Here is a 21776-nt window from a genome sequence, read left to right on the forward strand (position 1 = left end):
ATCAATCCCAGCCACACCTCCTTCCCCTCCTCCCCTCCCCAGCTCTTGCTACGGGGGGCCATGGCCCGTTGCTGGTGTAGCGCACCATCGCAGGGCGCCTGCCCACAGCAAAGGCTGCAGGTCAGAGTCGCCTTTGACAGGCGAGGACAGTGAGGTTCAGGGACGGAAGGGACCTGCTGGAGGCTGCGCTAGAGATGGCAGTGGGTAGGTCTGGCCTTCTAACCAGGTCTTCCTCACTTCAAAGTCCCCGTTGTCAACCACAAAATCAGAGTCTGAGGGGGACACTGGCCAAGGTTTTGAGAAGCTGATGCGCGGCGGCGGCAGAGGCACAGCTTTCAGACACAGGCGGGACTCTCGCAGGAGAGACGCAGCTGTCACCGCTGCTGTGGATTTGGGGGCAAAGAGGAGGACGGGTGGAGGACCCCTTCCCACCAGGGTCACCCCTCGTCCTAAGAGGCTTCGCTGAATAGAGAAGAGGTCCCCTCTGGACGGTGCAGCCCTACCCGGAAGCAGAGGTTGGCAGCACAGGCCAGTTTGGGTTTCTGCCCCTCTTGGTCCTCTTGGCTGGGCATACTTGTGCAGCCAACAACCTGCACAACTGTTCTCAGTGGCCCTTTACCTGACAACCCGGGAACCACGCCTCTCAGGAGGCCTGTTGGGCAGGGATGTCACCAGTTTCCACCAGAGCAGATGAGCCACTATCCCACAGAGGCAGGATGAAGAGGAGCGGTAACTGGGTGACTCAGACGAACCACCCAGGAGCCTGCCGGCCCCTCCCTCCCTGGGGACCCGTGGTGGAAGCCAGAGTCGGTGGCATCCACATTTGCCACAATTGGGGCAGCAACTAGGGACCCGGGCCTCGCCAGGATCTGGGGGCTTTGGTCCTGGGGCGTCAGCAGAGGAAGTGGGCGCTGCCTGAGCAGGCGGGGTGGCTGAGCCCTCACTGCCACCCAATCCTCCTGGCCCCCGGGGCCTCGCCCGGCCTCCTGGGTGCAGAGCGGGTGAAGACGGCAGGTGGGAGGGCTCTGCTCCTCCAAGTGGGCACTCACAGCCTCCAGCTCCCTGGTGACCGCCCTTGTCTGAGTCTCAGCTCCAGAGTCCTCTGTGGCTCCCCTCCGCCTCCACGGTCAGGTCCAACCTTTCCCCCCACAGAACCTCCATGCACCCCGAAGGCCGTTCCTCAGCGTCCCACCACCCAGGAGACCCCTCCCCCGCACACACTGTCCCCTCCTGGGGCCCCTCCCTGATGCCCCCCCCGATGCCCCCCCTGATGGCCCCCTCCCTGGTGGCCCGCCCTCCTCTCTCTGTCTTCCACGAAAACTCTCTTCCCGTTGGCTCTCAGCCAGGTACCACTTCATCTGCTCTGCCAGCATGTAGGGACGCCTACTGTATACTGTTACTGTGTTCAACACTTCAAACACACGCTTCTATCTTCACCATCACAGGCATCATTCAGGCCCCATACACAGGATGGAATGGGGGCCCAGAGAGGTTAAGACACTGGCCCAAGGTTGTCCAGCGAGCAGGGCCCACTGGAGAGGTGGCGTGGTGGCCGACTCTTCCCCCTGCCTGGGCCACCGGTGGCAGCCGGAGGCTCCTGGGCACGTCGGCCTCCTGGGCTCCGGTTAGGGCCAGGAAGCCTCAGTGGTCATCCACCCCATCGTTCAAAAGTTCAGCGACGTCTGTGGAGTCCCCACTGTGTGCCAGGCCCAGGGTCACAGGCCTCTGGCGGCCAGCCCCAGGCTTCACACGTGGTGGCCCTCCGTGAGCTCTGCTGACCGTGCCTCTCCTTGCCTGGCCAGCGGAACTGGACCAGTACGTGTTCCAGGACTCGCAGCTGGAGGGCCTGAGCAGGGGACCTCTTCAGTAAGTGGGGAGGGTCCTGTCCCGGGAGGCAGCACATTCCTGAGCCTCCCCAGTGGAGGACGGGAGGCTGCCTGGGCCTCCGCTGACCGTGAGAACTGGTCTCTGCTTCTTTCAAGTGGAACACATAGGACTGGACGGGGTGCTCGGCGAGGGCCTGGAGGTGCCTGCAGAACCAGGGCCAAGGAGCCAGAAAAGACGTGAGTGAGCCCCTTCCTGGCCCCTCCGTGGCTCCAGAACCTGCTGTGGCTCCCACCAGCTTCCCCGGTTAAGCCCCACCTGCCCCACCTGGGCCTGGGGTCCCTGCCACCTGTCCCTCCACACAGCTCACTGCCGACCGGGAGGAAGCAGATGGCCCAGGTGACCAACCGCCTCCCTCCTCCCCGGTTCTGCCCCGGCTGTTTTGATTACCATTCCCCAGGCCCCTCAGGTCCTGGCTTCTCTTGCCCTGAGTGGTCACCTGATGTTCGAGGGAGGTCTCTGCACCTGACCTCGGCAGAACTGGGTGGAGGCCTGAATCTGCTGTGCTGTGTGACCTGGGCCAAGTGCCTGCACATCTCTGAGCCTCTCTTTTCTTTTTGGGGGGGTGCCAGAGTTGAACCCAGCCGTGCTCAGCTACTGAGCCACGTCCCCAGCCTTTTTAAACATTTTGTTAGAGTCAGGGTCTCTCTGAGTTGCTTGGGGCCTCGCTAAGTTGCTGAGGCTGGCTTTGAACTTGCGATCCTCCTGCCTCAGCCTCCGGAGCCGCTGGGTCGCAGGCCCCATGGTCACTTTTCGAATGCAGATCTGGTCATTTCGCCCCTGGTAGAACCTCCAGGACACTCCAGCTCCCAGCTCACCAGGAGCTACCACAGGCCAGACCCTGCTTCTCTCCACCTGAGGCCCGGAGGCCTCCCCAGCCTCAGGCCTTGGCCCTGCCTGTCCCCTCTCTCTAGAATGTCCCTCCTCAAACCCAGGCCTTGTCCCCTGCAGCCCTGCCCCCTCCACCACCTCCCTGTCTGCTCCGCTAGATGGGATCTGGCTCAGGCTGAGGGACCAGGACCAGTGCATTTAGAGGACGGAGAGGGACTGGCCCCCGAGGCTGCTGTTTCCGAGCCCCGTCCTGGCTGGGGCCACACCTCCCTGGGCCTGATGTCCTTTGTCCTCTCCGCAGCTCTCTCAGAAGAGCACCCTGCCGACCTGAAGCACAGGAAGCTGGGTGAGTGGGCAGGCGGCCCCCGGGGATCCTGGGGCAGGGGCGCTGGGGCCCTGCAGGTGCCCGTGCAAACCTGCATTGACAACTGAGGTTCAGAGAGGTGAAGTCACCTGCCCGAGCCCACACAGCTAGCGAGAGGGGAAGTGGGATTCAAGCAAGACCATGACATCAGTGGCCCACGTCCTGTGTGTGAGGGCTGCTGGGAGACACCCGCCGCACCGCCTCGCCCGCTCTCCATCGCCCACTAGGGCTCTTCCACTCCCTCCCCTGCCTCCACCCAGCTGCCCTGGGGAAGGCAGCGGCCAGCCCGGGAGGGAAGAGAGGGAGGGGTCCTGTCTGATGGGGGAGGCCCCGTCCCGTCCCTCAGAAAGCCCCCCTGCTCACGGAGACGGGGTCCTGCCCACGGGGACCGCAAGACGATGGGACGTGGTCTCTGTCCCTGGGAGCCGATGGGAGGTGGGTCCTCCTCCCCAGGCCCCTGTGAAGACCCGGGTGCTCCAGGGGCCCTGCCTTCAGACAGCGTCCAGTCTCACGGGGTCGACCCCTGCCCTCTGGACCCTCATTAAATGGAGATTAGCCGCTGTCCCCTCTGACGGGCGCACGGTGACCCTGCCCTTCTCTGGGCAGAGCCTGAGGTTGGGGTCCAGTGCCCACAGACTATTCCCAGATCTCAGTGGGGCCTCTAGGGTCCAGAGCCTGGAGGACCGGGAACTGCCTGCCCAGCCCGACCACAGCAGGGACCCGCGTGTCCCTAACTGCCTGGGGAGGTCCCCGGCTCCAGATGCCTCCCAGCCCGGGCAGGGCTCTCCCGGAGCCACCAGCCCCCCCCCCTAACACAGCCCCCTCCCCACAGCCGAGGCCCCTGCTGTGCCCATAGTGACCGGCAGTTTCCTGGTGGGACCAGTGAGTGACCCGGTCACCCCCGCCTGGCCTGACGGCTGCTCTGTACCACCAGGAGCCAGTGTCCAGCCAGTTCCACCAGGAGAAAGCTGTGCAGATGCCCGGTACGTAGGGGACAGGGAGGGTGGGGCTTCGCCCGGGGATGTGGGTGAGCAGAGGCCAGCAGGGTGCCCTCAGTGTCACCCACCCCTGCCCAGGGTCCCATCTCCATCCTGCTGGAACACGTTCCCGGGCAGGAAACACGTCTCTGGGAGGCCTGGGGGGAATCTCCACCACCCGGGGGTCACTGGCCAGTCCTCTACCCTGGACACCTTCTCAATGAGCACCTGGTCCCTACCCCTGAAAGACAGGCCAGCTGCGGCTCTCAGGGAGACCAGAGCCCTTTGGGAGGGTCGATGAGAACCTCACCGTCACCGGACAGTCCCGGGGACAGGGGCTGGGAGAGCCCACTGCCCGCCTTTGCCTCTTGCAGAGCCTCCCCCCACGGCCTCCGCGAGCTGCCTCCACCTCCCTGCGGGGCCCATCCAGGTCATCTCCACGATGCCCACGCTGCTCCAGGGGCTCTGGCCCATCTCAGGAGCCGGCACCGGCCTGTGCAGCATATTTATCTGCCACGGTGAGTGTGGGAGGCCTGGCCCCCGGCCACCTGCTCCCCTGAGGGCCCTGCCTGGTCCTCCCCGGCTCTGGGGGTGGTGCAGTGCCTTCTGGGCTCCATCCTCACTTGGAGCTCCCTGCAGCAGCTGGAGTGTGACTGGGAGTGGCCCTCTGCCCTCCCTGGGTCACCTTGCCAAACAGGAAGAGGTGCACACGGGAGCGCAGCGCTTCCCTCCTTCAGTGTGCCCACCTGGACTGTCTGGTGCACATCCTTACACGGCTTTCTCCCATCGGCTTGTGAAACGGTCCTTGCTGGGCCCGCCGTGCTGTGGGGTGGTGGACAGGCCCAGGGAAGGCCCATCAGGGCTGGGGGATGGGTGGGGTGGCGGGAGGGAGCTGCTGCTCCAGTCAAGGGCATCACTTCCTGGTCCTGTGCCACCAAGGTTCCGGGATCTAGAAGGAGCCCCAGAGCTCGCTTAGCCTCATCCTGAATTGTCTCTTTGGAAGTCCCCCTTCTTGTCCCCCTTCTTGTCCCCGGACATGCCGGACTCCAGCGCCTGCCTCGGGGCAGGGGCGGCCCAAGTGGGTTCCCGGATAGATCCCTCACCCCTCTCCACCTTCAATGTAGGTGAGACGCCCTGACCAGCCCAGCACCACCTTCCACCGGCCCTGCCGTCCACAGCCTCCCCAAGTCCCCGGCCCGGCCAGGCTCCACCAGCCCCTTCGCTCCCTCTGCAGCTGACCTGCCCAGCATGCCCGAGCCGGCCCTGACCGCCCGCCCAGATGGGACAGGCAAGGACCCCTGGGCCCGTGAGCATCCCAGAGGCTGCTGAGGCCCGGGGAAGAAGCGTCCTCAGCATGGCCCCCGTCAGAACCTCCGCCGGGGCTGGCCGGTCATGTTCATGGCCAGCGAGGCTGAGGCCAGGGTCCCCAGGGGGGAGGGGCGCCATGCAGGCAGCAGGGCAGTGGAGAATCCCCGAACAGCAGGGACCAGACCCAGTGTGGCCAGGTCCCCGAAGCTGGAGATCCGGTTCTATGTGGACACTGGGAATCTCAAAACACTGGGGACATCTTTAAAGGTACAGCTGTCCAGGGCCTGGGGGTGGCGCAGTGGTAGGGCATGTGCCTAGGACGCGCGAGGCCCTGGGTTTGATCCTCAGCCCCACACAGAAATAAATGAAATAAAAGATGCACTTACAACTAAAAATAAAGAATAAAAAGAAGACAGAGCCTCTGGCCACCAGGAGCCCAGAGAGAGGGGAGTCTTGGGAGCGCCCAAACTCTAAGTGACGCTGGCTTTCCCATCTCCAGAGGACAAGAGTTCCCCGTGCCAGGCAGCGCCAGAGGTCTCCACTGAGCTTCCAAAATGGCCTGGTGAGTGGCGGCGGGGTCTCTGGTCCTGGTGCTACACGCCGAAGCCCCGTCTGGCTTCGACCATCCATGCCATGTGTCTTCGGCCCCTGTGTGTTGGCTGGCCCACTGGGTCGCTCGCCTGATGATGCCGTGGCCACCATCCCTCCCTCCAACGCTAGCTTGGGAGCCACCTCTGGGGGACCTGCCCCTGGGGAAGCCCACATCCCTGACAGCCACCTAATGTGAGGCTGAGACCGAGGCCCAGGGGTACGTAGTGGGCTCAAGTCACAACGGGACAGGAACACGCACACGCAGGCTGGCATCCTCCCGGGGACAGTGAGGGAGCAAACATGACTGAGTGAGGGCAGCCAGGAAAGGCCTCGAAGCCCGGTGCAGGGCTCACGAACCCCAGTACTCAGGGGCTGTGCAGGGGGGTGGCAAGTTCCAGGTCTGGGGCCACTTAGACCCTGTCGCAGAATAAAACATAGAAGGGGCTGGGATGTGGCTCAGGGGTAGAGCTTCCTGGGCTCCATCCCCAAGAATGGAAAAAGGAAGGAAGGGAGGGAGGGAGGGAGGAAGAAGGAAGAGGGAGGGAGGAAAGGGAGGGAGGGAGGGAGGAGGGAGGAAGAGGAAGTGAGGGAGGGAGGGAAGAGGAGGAAGAGGGAGGGAAGGAGGAAGAGGGAGGGAGGGAGAGAGGGAGGAGGAGGGAGGAAGAGGGAGGGAGGAGGGAGGGAGGGAGGAGGAAGGAGGAGGAGGAAGGAGGAGGGAGGGAGGGAGGAAGGAGGAGGAGGAAGGAGGAAGAGGGAGGGAGGAGGGAGGGAGGGAGGAAGGAGGAGGGAGGAAGGAAGACGGAGGGAGGGAGGAGGAAGGAGGTGGAGGAAGGGGGGGAGGAGGAAGAGGGAGGGAGGAGGGAGGGAGGGAGGAGGGAAGGAGGAGGAGGAAGGAGGAAGAGGGAGGGAGGAGGGAGGGAGGGAGGAGGAAGGAGGAGGAGGAAGGGAGGAGGGAGGGAGGGAGGAAGGAGGAGGGAGGAAGGAAGATGGAGGGAGGGAGGAGGAAGGAGGAGGAGGAAGGGGGGGAGGAGGAAGAGGGAGGGAGGAAAAGGGAGGGAGGGAGAAAGGAGGAGAGGGAGGGAAGAGGGAGGGAGGAAGAGGGAGGGAGGAAAAGGGAGGGAGGGAGAAAGGAGGAGGGAGGGAGGAAGAGGGAGGGAGGAAGAGGGAGGGAGGAAGAGGAAGAGAGGAAGAGGGAGGAGGAAGGAGGAAGGAAGAGGGAGGGAAGGAGGAGGGATGGAGGGAGGGAGGAAGAAGAGGAAGAGGGAGGGAAGGAAGAGGAGGAAGAGGGAGGGAGGAAGGAAGAGGGAGGGAGGAGGGAGGGAGGGAGGAGGAGGGAGGAAGGAAGACGGAGGGAGGGAGGAGGAAGGAGGTGGAGGAAGGGGGGGAGGAGGAGAGGGAGGGCGGAGGGAGGGAGGGAGGAGGAAGGAAGGAGAGGAGGAAGGAGGAAGAGGGAGGGAGGAGGGAGGGAGGGAGGAGGAAGGAGGAGGAGGAAGGAGAAGAGGGAGGGAGGAGGGTAGGGAGGGAGGAAGGAGGAGGAGGTGGAGGAAGACGGAGGGAGGGAGGAGGAAGGAGGAGGAGGAAGGGAGGGAGAGGAAGAGGGAGGGAGGAAAAGGGGAGGGGGAAAGGAGGAGGGAGGGAGGAAGAGGGAGGGAGGAAGAGGGAGGGAGGAAAGGGAGGGAAGGGAGAAAGGAGGAGGGAGGGAGGAAGAGGGAGGGAGGAAGAGGGAGGGAGAAGAGGGGAAAGAGAGGAAGAGGGGGAGGAAGGAGGAAGGAAGAGGGAGGGAAGGAGGAGGGATGGAGGGAGGGAAGAAGGAAGAGGGAAGGGAGGAAGGGAAGGAAGAGGGGGAGGAAGGATGAGGGAGGGAGGAAGAGGGGAGGGAGGAAGAGGAGGGAAGGGAGGAGAGAGGGAGGAAGAGGATGAAGGGGAGGAGAGAGGGAAGAGGGAGGAAGGGGAGGAAGAGAGGGAGGAGGTAGCAGGAGCAGGAGATCAGGAGCCCAGAAGGTAAGGGATCCGTGGGCGTGGGCTGCTGGACCAGAGGGTGTTGAGTGTCCACCTCTGGAGACCCTGGGGACGGCGCCAGACTGGCCCTCTGTCCCCTGAGGTCCCCTGACGGAAGCATCCGGCCTTTGCAGAGACCAGTGAGGCGGTTCCAGGACGCGCTGCGGGACCAGTACGCGGGCCACGACGGCCCCGCGGGGGAGGTGGACCTGGTGAGCGCCAGGTTGGAGAAGGGCAGCAACAAGAGCCAGGAGCGGAGCTGGCCACCCCGGACTGGGCAGAGCGGCAGCTGGCCCGCGGGGGTCTGGCGGGGGTGTTGGCGGCGGCCGGCCACCGGCGGCGGCCGCGGGAGACTCTGGTGATCGCGGTGCTGGGCAAGGCCGGCCAGGGCAAGAGCCACTGGGGCCCGGGCGGCGGGCGTGGCCTGGGCCGGCGGCCAGCTGCCGCAGTACGACTTCGTCTTCTACGCGCCCTGCCGCGGCCTGGACCGCCCGGGGGACACCCACCACCTGCGAGAGCTGCTCTGCTCCCTGGGCCCGCGGCCGCTGGCCCTGGACGACGAGGTCTTCAGGCACGTCCTGAGGCGGCCCGACCGCGTGCTGCTGGCCCTGGACGCCCTGGAGGAGCTGGAGGCGCCGGACGGCTGCCCGGGCGGACCCCCGACGGCGGAGCGCGGGTCGCCCCGGGGGCTGCTGGCCGGCCTCCTGCAGGGGCAGCTGCTGCGCGGCTGCACCCTGCTCCTCACGGCGCGGCCCCGGGGCCGCCTGGCGCAGAGCCTGAGCAAGGCGCACGCGCTCTTCGAGGTGGCCGGCTTCTCGGGCGCGCAGGCCCAGGACTACGCCAGGCGCTACTTCGAGACCTCGGGGGCCACGGGCCACCCAGAGAGAGCCCTGGCCCTCCTGCGGGACCGGCCCTTCCTCCTGGCCCACAGCCACAGCCCCGCGGTGTGCCGGGCCGTGTGCCAGCTCTCGGAGGCCCTGCTGGCGCAGGGGGACCCGGCCCAGCTGCCCCCCACGCTCACGGGGCTCTATGTCGGCCTGCTGGGCCCGGTGGCTCGCGGCAGCCCCCCGGGGGCCCTGGCGGGACTGGCCAAGCTGGCCTGGGAGACGGGCCGCAGGCACCAGGGCACCCTGCGGGAGGGCCAGTTCCCGTCGGCGGAGGCGAGGACCTGGGCTGTGGCCGGAGGCCTGGTGCGGCCCGTGCCCGGGACGACAGGGGGGCAGCTGGCCTTCTCCAGCTTCGTCCTCCAGTGCTTCCTGGGGGCCCTGTGGCTGGCCCTGAGCGGCGACATCAAGGACAAGGAGCTGCCGCAGTATTTGGCGTTGACCCCGAGGAAGAAGAGGCCCTACGACAACTGGCTGGAGGCCGCGCCGCGCTTCCTGTCGGGACTGGTCTTCCAGCCGCGGGCCACCTGCCTGGGAGCCCTGGTGGCGCCCGCCGAGGCCGCCTCCGTGGACAGGAAGCGCCGGGCGCTCGCCAGGTACCTGAGGCGCCTGCAGCCCGGCTCCCTGCGCGCCCGGCGGCTGCTCGAGCTGCTGCACTGCGCGCACGAGGCGCAGGAGGCCGCGCTCTGGCAGCACGTGGCGCAGCAGCTGCCCGCGCGCCTGGGCCTCCTGGGCGCCCGGCTCGCGCCGGCCGACGCCTTCGTGCTGGGCCAGGCCCTGAGGGCGGCCGGCAAGGACTTCTCCCTGGACCTGCGCAGCACGGGCATCGACCCCTCCGGCCTGGAGAGCCTCGTGGGACTCGCCTCGGTCACCCGCTTCAGGTGGGGGGCAGGGGACGGGGAAGGGGCTCCCTGCTGCTGGGTGTTTGGAGTGGACGGCAGCTGGGGGGCCTGGTGAGGGTGGAGCCTGAGACGGGAGGGCGGGGCTCACACCCCGGCGGCCAGTGGGGGGCGGAGTCACGCTCCCGACCAATAGCAGAAGGCCCCTGAGCGCAGGGACCGGACCGGCCAGACTCTAGGACTGACCTGGGATCAAATTGATTTTCCTTCCTCCGTCCCCTGATGGAGCCCCTGTTTCTCACGCATAGAGGCCCAGCCTCCCCTTGGCCTCGATGCCTCCATCATTTCCTCTTCTGCTCCACGGACTTCCAGGCACCAGAACAGTCTTCCCAGATCTTGCCGCGCTCATATCCCGCCTCTGCGTACCACCCTCAGGGCATCCCGTCACCCTCAGGATGAAGCCTACATTCTTTCATGTGGCTCGTCCCAGCCCTCCTACAATCTGGGCCTTCATCTTAATCCCCCGGAATCGCTGCCAGATTCCCTCTAAACATACTTTACCCAAACCGTGAATCCGACCCAGTTGTGCCCCAGACTCGACACCGAGCTTCCTAATAGCCAAAGCAAAAGGAGACAAAACCACTGAGTCATGAGAAAGGAGGACTCGTTGAGGCTGGATGGTCATGTCTGGAGTGGGGAAGCGGAAGTCAAGTCAAGGCAGGAAAGGGAGGCCGGTCCTTCCCTAGAGCTGCCCCTCCGTCCTGGTCTAGCCTGGTCACTGTGACTGGGTCTGAGGCCCTCCCTCCACAGGGCGGCCCTGAGTGACACCATGGGGCTGTGGGAGTCCCTGCAGCAGCGTGGGGAGACCCGGCTACTCCAGGCCGCGGAGGACAAGTTCACCATCGAGCCATTTAAGGCCAAGTCCCTGAAGGACGTGGAGGATCTGGAGAGCCTGGTGCAGGCCCAGAGGTGAGGGTGTGGGCGGGGAGGCCTGCAGAGGAGGCCGGTGGGACCCTTGGAGCTGGTCATGGGATGGCCAGTGCCTCTGCTCTGTGAGACACCCTGTGCCCTCTCCCCGGGCAGTGGCCACCCAGCAGGGGGCCCACCATCTCACATTCTGCTTGATTCAGCGCCTGCCGTCGGCGCCAAAGGCCAAGAGGAACCGTCCTGCAGAGCCAACAGGGGGCCTTCTGCCTCGGAAACGGCAGCTTAACCCCGGGGCCTGCAGCGTGGCCTTTAAAGATGGCAGAGCCGAGGTCAGAGGGCAAAGGAAGCTGACCACACAACACTGTGCGGTGTTTGAGCACCTGCTGTGTGCCGCCGGGGCCAGGCGCTGGGAAGGGCCCATGAAGCGCAGGGTCCTGGTGTTTGCTTCTTAACGGAGGACCACAGGGCCCCAAGGAAGGCGGTCCTCGGGGAGAGTGGGGCACCAGGGCAGGGCTCAGCGACAGGAGAGGCCCCCCTGACCCCGCCGCTTTCCCCAGGTTGAGGAGTTCCTCTGAAGAGGCCCCGGGGACCCTGCCCGCTGTCCGCGACCTGAAGAAGCTGGAGTTTGCGTAAGTGCCGGGCCAGGGCGGTCGGAGGGAGCCGGGTTCCCTCCTCAGCAGCACCACGCCTGCCCCCTCGCCCGCCCACCACCTGGGACACCAGCTTCCGCAGCGGGTGCGCCTGGTCTGGGCAGGTGCTGCAGAGCCTCACCCTTGAAGCTGACCGGCCCATTTGCTGGAGAACGAGGTCGCTCCCACTCACCGCCCCGCAGGCTGTTAGACAGGCGGGAGAGGCCAAGGTGGCCGTCCCCAGAGGGCTGGAGGGCCAGGGCACCTGTGGAGGAGGGATATCTGGAGCCAAGCGCACAGTGCCTCCCCGCGGAGCCTGCCGACTCCTGTGACAAGGGACAGCCCGGGGTGCACAGCTCAGCCACCAGCCACGGCGTCTAAACCCTTGGGTCCGTCCCATCCCCGGCTGGTTCTCAGCTGCTGATGGGAACCACTGGTGGTCTTGTACGTGTGGACGGTCAGACCCTCCACCCAGGGACTGTCCTCCAGTTCCAAGGACTCGGGGAGCAGGGTGTGTGCGCACGTGTGCAGGGTGTTAGGGACCAACCTGATGGCGCTCTGCCGGACCACGGAGCTTCGTCCGTAGCTCTGGTTATTTCTTTATCTTGTGACAGGGTCTCCTCTCACTAAGTTGCCCTGTCTGACCTTGACCTCGAGACCCTCCTGCCTCAGCCACCAGAGTGGCTGGGTCCCAGGCCCGGCTCCCAGGAGCCCTAGCTCTGTAGCTGGGGTCAGGGACCTCCCAGCGTGCGTGGGACCGGCCTGGTTGTAGCACAGCGAGTTTCATGTCCTGGAAACCCCTGGGTCTCAGGCACACTGGGCCAGGCGACTGCCCTGTGTGCACCATTCTGGGCAGTGCTGCCAGTGTCCGTGGGCTCCAGGACACTGCAGCGGGCAGCCCATCAGCTTGTGGGCCCTGAGGAGCCGTGGTGGCTCCCTGTCCAGGAAGGAGCCCTTCGGTCTTGAGGGCACCCTCCATTATCCCATGTGACCCCTCCCGGGCATTGTCACATCTCCCCGTTTGACAGACGAGGACACTGAGGCCCGGCGAGGTCCAGGGACTTCCCCACGGTCCCTCCACTGGTCACCAGGGAGCTCTTGGCACCTCCTTTACCGCAGCCCCGCACACCCCAGGAAAGCAGGTGCTTGGGAGCAGAAGACGGGCGCCACATTCGTGCAGGGTAAACACTGGGCTGAAAAGAGGAACCGGCTGAGGACAGGCACTGGCGGCCCTTTCTGGCGTCAGATTATTTTCAGCTTGAAAATCCCCTAGCTCAAGGTCGGAACTGCGCTCTGGGGAACAGCGGCCCTGGGGTGGAACAGCCTAGAGCCGGTGGACAGCCACCTGGAGGCTGCAGCCTCAGAGAGGCTCTGGGGAAGGAAGGACGGAAGGAAGGAAGGGAGGGACTATTTTGGGCATCTCTCTGGCTTCCACTGTACCCATCAGGTCAGCCCTTGTGGTCAGGGTCTTTCCTGGACTCAGCCCCCAGTATCCTGTTTACCATCATTTCATCTCCTGCCCCCCTTTGTATGTGGGGGTACTGGGGATGAACCCAGGAGGGCTTTATCGCTGAGCAACATCCCAGCCCTTTTTATTTTGAGACAGGGTCTCACTAAGTTGCTGAGGCTGGCCTCGAACTCGCAGTCCTCCTGCCTCAGCCTCCCGAGCCTCTGGGATGTGTGCCCTGTGCCAGGTTCCTGTGGGTTTGCCGATGGCTTCTCCTGGGCCTGGCACATGGAGTGAACACAGGTGGTGGTTTAGACAGCCTCTTGAGAGCATTGCTGAGTTTTCAAGGAGACAGACTGAACAGTCAAGGCATTCACCACGGCGCCTGGCACAGGCTGGGCACAGACCTTGGAGCCAAGCTCCGGTCCGTCCTGTGGCCTTTTCCTGAGGCTCCACATTCCCAGAGTTTGGGACTTTACAGACTGAGAACATTCCAGAATGAATTGCTCTCTCTTAATTTTCGCCAACTCCATTCATTCAAACAAAATAACAACTGGTGTTACCATGATTTTATCAAATACTATTAAAATAATGATATTTTAATATTAAAAAGCTCAAAAGAGAATCTGAATAAAGGACTGCTCTTCCTATTGAATACATTTAGTCAGATTTAAAAAACAAAACAGCCCTTCATTGTCCTTATTTTTTATTCCCTTAATGTCTGGTCTAAATGTCAATCCAGACTGTGTGACCTTGTGTGAGTTGCTTGGCCTCTCTGTGCCTCAATTTTCCCATCTATAAAAGGGGACAAAGAAGAGCACTTAGCTCAGAGTCATGAAGATAAATGACTTCTAAGCCAATGAAAAGACCCAGCATGTACCTAGCATATAATAAGTGCTCAAAAATGCTCCTTTTTTTTGTTTTATTATTTCAAATGGAAAGACAAGTAAGCCCTCTTGTCACTGGAGGTCCTGGGCTGGCATTTGGGGGCCATGTCGCTGGGCTAGAGCGGAAGGAGGGTGGGCGTGTGTGGCTGTCAGCAGGCGTGAGGGCTGGGAGCCAGAGCCCAGGTGGCCTCTGGTGGGAGCTCTGTGGCCGCTGCCCCTGGGGCCGGGCAGGGCTGGGGCCGGGCAGGGCTGGGGCAGGTGAGCGTCTGGGAGTGCAGGACGGGGCATGGGACTGTGCCGGCTGGGGTGCCCTGGGCCCCTCCCTGAGGCTGGACAGGAGGCGTGGCTGGTGGGGTCTGACCTGGCTCCTTGCCTCCTAGGTTGGGCCCCGGCTGGGGTCCCCAGGCTTTCCCCAGACTGGCCAAGATTCTCCCGGCCTTTTCGTCCCTTCAGCACCTGGAGTGAGTAAAGACGGGCCCTACCTGGGTCCTGGCAGCCCTGCCCTGCCCCAGGCGGTGCACAGAAAGAGCCTCCTCCCTGCCTGCTCTCCTGGGCATGGCTCCTGTGATGACCAGGGGACACCACTGCAGCACAGGGCAACGGAGGAGAATCTGAATTAAAACAAAACCCTCCTGGGACCTTTGAAAGTCCTCCTTTGCTGCTCAGAGCAATGGCTTCCGGAGGTGGGAGGGCTGGTCCCTCCTCATAATGAAATTCCAAGAGGCTAAGGGGGGCCAGGCTCCCCGGCGCCAAAGAAGCCAAGCAGGGATTCTGCTTGCCAGGAGCTCGACCTCGTCCCCGGCCCAGATCCCCTGGCCCAGGTCCTGAAGTCCACTCTCAGCCCAGAAGGGGGCCATTGGCCCTCGGTGCCCCCAGGCTGGGGGATGGGAGGGGAGGTACGGGCGGGAGGAGGCCAGCGGCTCTCCAGACTGGCCGACAGTCCCTTCTGATTCCACACAGCCTGGACTCGCTGAGCGAGAACAAGATTGGGGACCAGGGGGTCGCGAAGCTCTCAGCCACCTTCCCTCAGCTGAAGGCCCTGGAGACGCTCAAGTGAGTGGGCGGGGCCTGCCCTTCCTGCTGGCTTTCCATCCATCCTTTAGTCCTTCAGTCAGCAGGCCTCTGGCAACAAAGGATCCACTCACTCATTCATTCATTCGATGGCTCATTCAGTCATTCAGTCATCCACTGCTGGCTCCTTCAGTCACCCACGGGCTCATTCATGCATTCCCTCACTCACTCATTCATTCGATGGCTCATTCAGTCATTCAGTCATCCACTGCTGGCTCCTTCAGTCACCCACGGGCTCATTCATGCATTCCCTCACTCACTCATTCATTCGATGGCTCATTCAGTCATTCAGTCATCCACTGCTGGCTCCTTCAGTCACCCACGGGCTCATTCATGCATTCCCTCACTCACTCATTCATTCGATGGCTCATTCAGTCATTCAGTCATCCACTGCTGGCTCCTTCAGTCACCCACGGGCTCATTCATGCATTCCCTCACTCACTCATTCATTCGATGGCTCATTCATTCATTCAGTCATCCACTGCTGGCTCCTTCAGTCACCCACGGGCTCATTCATGCATTCCCTCACTCATTCATTCATTCAATGGCTCATTCATTCATTCAGTCATCCACTGCTGGCTCCTTCAGTCACCCACGGGCTCATTCATGCATTCCCTCACTCATTCATTCATTCGATGGCTCATTCATTCATTCACTGATTCAATCACTCACTCACACACTTAATTCTTTCTCAATTTACTCACCCACTCATCAATCACTTAACCTAATCAATAACTATTTAAGGGACAATTTTACTACTACAGGCACCTCATAGACTGAAGATCCAGCTTTAAAAATGACAATAAATCCCCCAACCTCAGGGATGCGGAATTCTAGTGAGGAGACAAACATGTAAACAAGCCTTCAGTTATAAAGTATACAGTAAGGAAAGCAAACAAGGCAGAAAATCATCTTGAGAGGGTGAAGTAGGAGTGATAGGTTTTCAGAGGAACATTGTTGTTGAAACACTGAGTTTTTTCTTCACGGCACTAGGGACTGAACCCAGGGTGCTCTGCCACTGAGCTACATCCCCAGCCTTTTAAATTTTCTACTTTGAGAGAGGGTCTTGTTAAGCTGCTGAGGCTGGTCTTGAACTTGTGGCCCTCCTGCCTCAGCTTCCCGAGTAGCTGGGAAGTATAATTTAACTGTCCTGGGCTTTGGGAAGTTGGAGATGGATAAGGTGCAGGAGGACCAACAGGCTCCTTTCGCTGAACCTAGGGGGTATCACCACCTGTTCACATTCCCCAGAATTCACTGAGTATGTCCTTGACTGAGGGCCCCTGGAGCCTTCTCCTACAGTAGTCTGCGTGTTGTGGGTGAGACTGCAAGCCAGGTCTCGCCCACTGTCCTCCCTCCCCTCCCCAAGTCCTTACTGAGCACTTACTATGTGCTGGGTACTGCTACAGGGGTAGGAGCCCTCTCTCTGTGGAGCCCAGCTCCTGCCTGGAGAGGCAACCATTAAAACACAGACACATATTAACAACAGGTGTCTCCTCCCAAGGAGGAGCAGGTGGGGGCCCACTGTCTCCCACCCACCCTCACCCTCACCCTCACCCCACGCTGCCGTCACTGTGCCTGTGTGGGCTACAGGCCACCCTGTGAGGGAGAGTTCCCGCCTCGGCCTGGTGGAGCCAGGGAACATGGATGGAGGCTGAGGGAAGGGGGGGACAGGTCTGGTCCTGAGCCTCTGACTCGTCCCTTGCAGCCTGTCCCAGAACAGCATCACCGACGTGGGGGCCTGCAAGCTGGCCGAGGCCCTGCCCTCACTTGCTGCGACCCTCCTCAGGCTCAGGTGAGTGGGTCCTGGTGCCGGGCTGGCGGGCTGGGGTGACGGGACCCTGAGCCATAGCTCTCGGCCATGACGCTGCTGCCCCCAGTTTGCACGACACCAGGCGGGCAGCCAGCCAGCCAGCCCCGCTGAACAGGACTCCCTAGGGACGCGCATCACTGTGGCCCTGAACAGGAGGGTCAGCAGGACCCAGGGGAAGAATGGGGCAGGCCTTTCCTGGGTGAGCCTGTTTCCCCACCTGGAAAATGGAAACCCTCCCAGCGGCCTGTGCGAAGCGCCTGATGCAATGTCTGCGGGGGGCGGGGGGGGGGGAGTGGCGCCTTCCCGACCCGAAGGCAGGACTGGGCTTTTCTGGAGTCCAGGGGTGGTGGCTCTGGAGGGAATTTGCTGGTCACTCTCTTGCCAGTCAGTCTTACACTGCCCCCTCCTGGTGGGACTCAGCACAGCACCTCATGCTGCTCACTGTGGTGTGGTACCAGAGACTGAGGGCCAGAGCTTGGGCAGAGCCACAGTCCTTCAGCTTGGCACAGCCAGCTCTCCTAGCTCTCCAGCCTGGGGGAACCTCCCTCCCCTTCCCCAGGCCTCCTCACTGACATCCAGAGTCACACTCCAGGGCAGATGGTTTCTGGTCCACTCCTAGAGGTGCACCCAGCAAGGAGCACAGGGTGCGGCTGAGCAGGTTGTGCACTGCACAACTCATAGTCCATGTGCCACAGTTGTGCCAGTCATCTAGTGTTCTCCAATGTGAGCTGGGGGCCAGAACAATGCTAGGAACGAGACTTTGGGTTTTCAGGGCCAGAAGGGCCTCCTGTGGTGGCCAGGTAAATAAGGGACAGGCGGCAGATGTGGTGGGAAAGGCCACCAGAGTCCCCATCGAGCAGAGGCGGCCAGTAGGCTGGACGCAGGCCTTCCTGTTTCTGCGATATGAGTGGAGGGGCAGGTGGGGTGGACGTCATGTTTTGTGGACTCTGAGATGCCACCCCTCCTGACACCGATAAGCGCAAAATGCTGCGACACACCCTGGGCTCCATGGGGCCAGAGGCCTGTCCCGACCCCAAGGTATCCAAACAGACGTGGCCTCTCGGCAGCAGAGACACGCAGCAGGGTCCCTCTACCTGCGTGGGAAGGAGGGGCCTCCTGGGTTCCCAAACCTGCCCCAGAAAGAGCCGCCAAGTCCCCGCAACCCTCCGCGTGGACCTGTGAGGCGAGGATTGGCTGGGATTCAGCCTGCATCTGCCCCGTGCTGTCACACGCAGCCTGTCACATGCAGCCCCGCAGGGCGCCTCTGAGGCTGAGCCACGGAGGAGGCACCCCTGAAACCAGAACCAGTGCAGCTCTGGCCTGGGGAAAGGATGCACAGGAAAGAGCGCACAGCGTCCCTCTGTGCCAGCGTCACCCACCACGTCATCTTTGCTGCTAGGAACGGTGGCCGGGAACGGACAGAAACCCAGGCTGGCCCAGTGACGTGGTCTTTCTCTGGCTATGCCAGCCCTGGCCACACCTCTGTGGTAACCCCTGTGAGCCTCACGGAGCACCTGTGGGACAGTCAGAGTTAGCAGCCGGGCCCTCCTCATCTGCCCTTTCCCACAATGGCTCAGGGTGTCCATTCTGCAGACGAGCAACTGAGTCTGGGGAGTGAACAAAGCCACCTGAGACTGAAAGGCAGCCCGGGGCACGGATGGGCTCTGAGCCCAGGAAGTCCTTCTCCCAAGAGTTCCCACTCTCTCTGCCGGGGAGCCACTTCCCCTCGTGTGACCACAGAGAAGAGCCTCAAAACTCTGGCCTCAGTTTGCTCCTCTGTAAAATGGGACAGTGGTTCCAGCTGAGCGCCATCCCGCTGGCCCTGGCCCTCAGCACCTGAAGCCCTCCCGACCTCTCTCTCTGGCAGCTTGTATAACAACTGCATCTGCGACCTGGGGGCAGAGAGCCTGGCCCGCGCGCTCCCGGAGATGGCGTCCCTGCGGGTGCTGGAGTGAGTGGGCGTCCAGGCAGAGGTGGCTGGTTCTGGCCTCCGGCATCCCGGGAAGGGCTGGGTGTGGTGGCGGCCTGGGTCTGGAGCGGGGTGGGCCCAGGGGGCAGGGGTCAGTACAGGTTTCTCTCTCCAGCGTCCAGTACAACAAGTTCACAGCCGCGGGTGCCCAGCAGCTGGCCTCCAGCCTGAGAAAGTGCCCTCACGTGGAGACGCTGGCGTGAGTCTGGCTGGCCCCGAAGGTGGGATCTGTCGCTCTCGGGGGTGGGGCGGGGTGTGCCCAGAGCTCCAAGACTGCCCGGCTCCCCGGCTCCCCGGCCTGGGCCTCTTCACCTGTGGAGGGGAGGATGGCGACGTTGGAAGTTGAGTGAGCCAAGGTGAACAGAGCTCTCAGGAGTAGTCGGCCCACGACGGCATTCAGAATGCTTCCCCAGGCCGAACCGCGGGGACTGCCTCCGTCCAGCCCTCCTGGGCCGTGCGCCTGGCAGCTCCATGCTGCCCGACTTGTTTTTCTCGGGCCACATGATGTCGAGTGTCCGGTGCTGGTGCCGGCTGCTCTTCAGAGCACTTTGATTTCCGAGTCTTCCAAGATGGGTCGGGGGGCGCCTACAAGGTCCGCTTTACAGATGAGGAGGATAAGGCGCAGAGCCGTGGCCCACCTTTCGGGGTCACAGAGCAGGTCAGCAGCAGAACCACAGAGGGGCTCAGAGCTCCCCCAGCCCCACGCTGGTCTGCACCCAGCCAGCGGGGAAGTGGCCCAGGTTCAGGGCTGGCAGGAGGAGGGATTTGGGGGCAGCTGGCCCAGGAGCCTGGACTCCTCGTGTCCTCTAGCCTGGTCACTGAGCCCCATCTCTCCCTGCAGAATGTGGACACCCACGATCCCCTTTGGTGTCCAGGAGCATCTGCAGCAACTGGACTCCCGGATCAGCCTGAGATGACCCTGGCTGTGCTCTGGACAAGGTGACCGGGGGGCTCGGGAGGGAGGGCGATGCCTGGGCTCAGTGTCCCTGTGAGGGTGGATCTCAATGGAGGCCCGGGTGGGGGGGACTGCGCCTGGGTCCATGCGTTACCAGCGCCCTGCCTGTGTCCTCCAGGCTGGGGACTTGGGCCACGGGAAGGCTTACACTCCAGGGAGGGTCAGGCTGAGCTGCCACCACACCTGCAGCCTTGGCGTTGGGAGCCCTTCCCTGGGGACTTGCGGGGCTCTCTGCTGATGGGTGGGCCTGTCGGCGCCCAGAGCCCTTGGGCTTATCCTAGGAACTCGCTCTGGAAGTTCCTGCTGCTCCACATGAGGACCACTGTCCCCTCACCCCGTGCTCCCTCCCCGGGCCCCGCCTGCCCTGGCTGTGCTGTAGTCACTCCAGACCTCCCCCTTGTTCCTGGGGTCCCTCCTGCCCCGTTGGTGACACCCTCCTGAAGCTTCTGGCTACTCCCCCCCACAGCACGGACTCTGAGGACGCTGACGCGCTGGACCTGATCTGGGTTCCGTGGACCCAGCTCGTCTCCAGGCGCCCCATGAGCCTCGGCATCCTGGCCCCCAGCCCCTGCCGGCTCAGGATGGGCCCGTCCAGCTGGTGAAGGGACTCATCTTCGCGGGCAGGCCCGGGCCCCACCCAGGCTCCCCAGGGCCCAGGCACATGCCAGCCTGTTCAGCTGCTCTGAGCCCTGGTGGACAGACAGGTGGGCGCCTGGTGGCAGCCACGGCCCACGCAGGAGGCCTGAGCCGTACCCTGTGCACCACTGGGCAGTCATGGCTAGGCCAGAGCCCAGGCCTGAGGCAGCTTCCTTGGGGCCCGCCTAGTGTCCCTGCTGCTCTCCAACAGGGCACCGATGGGCCACTCGCCACGTGAAGACACCAGCAGGCCACCAGCCTGCCAGTCCCCCAACCTGAGCAGGCCCGTGGCAGGTGCTCTGTCTGTGGTCCTCGCTGCTGCACTGACTTTTGGCCCAGGCCAGAGCTAGGCCCGGCCAGAACTCTGGACTTCAGCTGGAACAGCAAACCAGACACTAAGGGGAGGGAGCCGCCTGGAGCCCTGCTCTGCCTCCCCCTGTGTCGTCCTTTCCACGCGGGGCCCGGCTGGCCCGGGGTTTGGGCTTACACCGTGATTTCCATTTGGGCATCCACCATCTGGTCACCCCCACCACGGCAGCTTCAGTTGGCACTCACACCGTTGGTCGGGAAGGACTTGGCAGGGACAGCTCGCCTGTGCCCCGTGGCATCAGCTGGGGCAGCTTGAGGGTCCCTTCCCCTCTCCATGGGGCTAGTCTGGGCATCCTCATAGCTGGTGGCTGGATGGCAGGGTGGTAGCCCAGAGAGAGAGAAGAGGCAGTGACAGAGGACAGGGAAGGGGAGCAGAGAGTGTCCCAGGACAGCGGTGTTCAGAGCATTGCTCTGCCACCTCATGTCGGCCACCAGCCAGCGGGACAGGGGCTGCTCTCCTGCCCACCACAGCACCGGCCAGCGTCCACCCCGCCCGCCAGCGTCCTGCCTGGTCTTTATGGCTTCCCGAGATTCAGGGAAACTCATTTTCCTGGGTTGGGCAAGGTGGCGGCACCGTCTGCCCCACAGAAGGGAGCTCCTCTGCCCCGCCCCGCCCCGCCGGAGCCTGCCCTCTCCCTGGGAGTGGTGTCCCCCTGGCTGCGGCAAGCCCAGAAGGGACCCCAGCTCGCTCAGCCGCCAGTGGGCCTGCTGCTCCTCACGCTGGTGTGGCCTGCTCCACGGGGACAATCTGCTTTCTCCTGGTGGCAGTGGAAGCTGATGGCTCAGCTGCAGCAGGCCAGCCCCCCACCCACAGGGTCAGCCTGGTTCCCAAATGCTGCTCCTCTTCCCAGCAAGTGGGGGTGGGGCCAGCAGGGGCCGAGGACACAGCCAGCCCTGGGTAAACCTTGGTGACTCTGATTACTGTGTGCCAAGTGCCAGGCTAAGCCCTTCCTACCTGAAGGGACGGAGGCACAGCCCTCAGAAGCACAGACCTCTTGTGCAAGGGACTTCTCTGTGCCTCGGTCTCCTGTTTGTAAGATGGGCAGAGTCACAGCACCTCTCCACAGGGTCGTGGGACAGTCCAATGGTGAAGACATGAAGAAAGAGCCCGGCGCACAGCTCCCTGGGGCAGCTGCGTCTCACTCCCGCCTCATCCTTGAGGACTTAAAGCCACCAGGAAGGCCCCATGACCCCTCCAATCCCATCACGATTTTACCTTTTCTGCACTGATTTCTGCTGTCGGCTCTGGTCCTAGGGGGTGACTCCAGAAGGGAGGGACCCTCGCTTTGTCCACTACTGTACTCTGCACCCAGCAGGGTGCCTGTGAAATGGAGACTCCTTCTCAGCACAGCTTTGCCTGACTCGCCCTACACTGTACCCTGAGCGTGCAGGGGTGAGTG

At 63.1% G+C, this 21776-nt stretch overlaps 1 protein-coding gene across 1 annotated transcript; it reads left to right on the forward strand.

Moving 5' to 3' along the window:
* Positions 1 to 1258: 1258 nt before the first annotated feature.
* On the forward strand, positions 1259 to 20063 carry Ciita (class II major histocompatibility complex transactivator). The gene is given in 22 exon segments (XM_077802655.1): positions 1259 to 1346; positions 1803 to 1855; positions 1857 to 1866; positions 1983 to 2063; positions 3017 to 3061; positions 3912 to 3991; positions 3993 to 4062; positions 4431 to 4580; positions 5186 to 5344; positions 5864 to 5930; positions 8090 to 8205; positions 8208 to 8356; positions 8358 to 9718; positions 10487 to 10645; positions 11161 to 11232; positions 13947 to 14027; positions 14527 to 14619; positions 16343 to 16429; positions 18315 to 18398; positions 18532 to 18615; positions 19258 to 19355; positions 19838 to 20063. Coding segments are annotated over 21 exon segments (3165 nt in total). The 3' UTR covers positions 19334 to 19355; positions 19838 to 20063.
* Positions 20064 to 21776: the final 1713 nt, after the last annotated feature.

The sequence above is a fragment of the Urocitellus parryii genome, chromosome 9 (genome assembly GCF_045843805.1).
Source record: "Urocitellus parryii isolate mUroPar1 chromosome 9, mUroPar1.hap1, whole genome shotgun sequence".
NCBI lineage: Eukaryota > Metazoa > Chordata > Mammalia > Rodentia > Sciuridae > Urocitellus > Urocitellus parryii.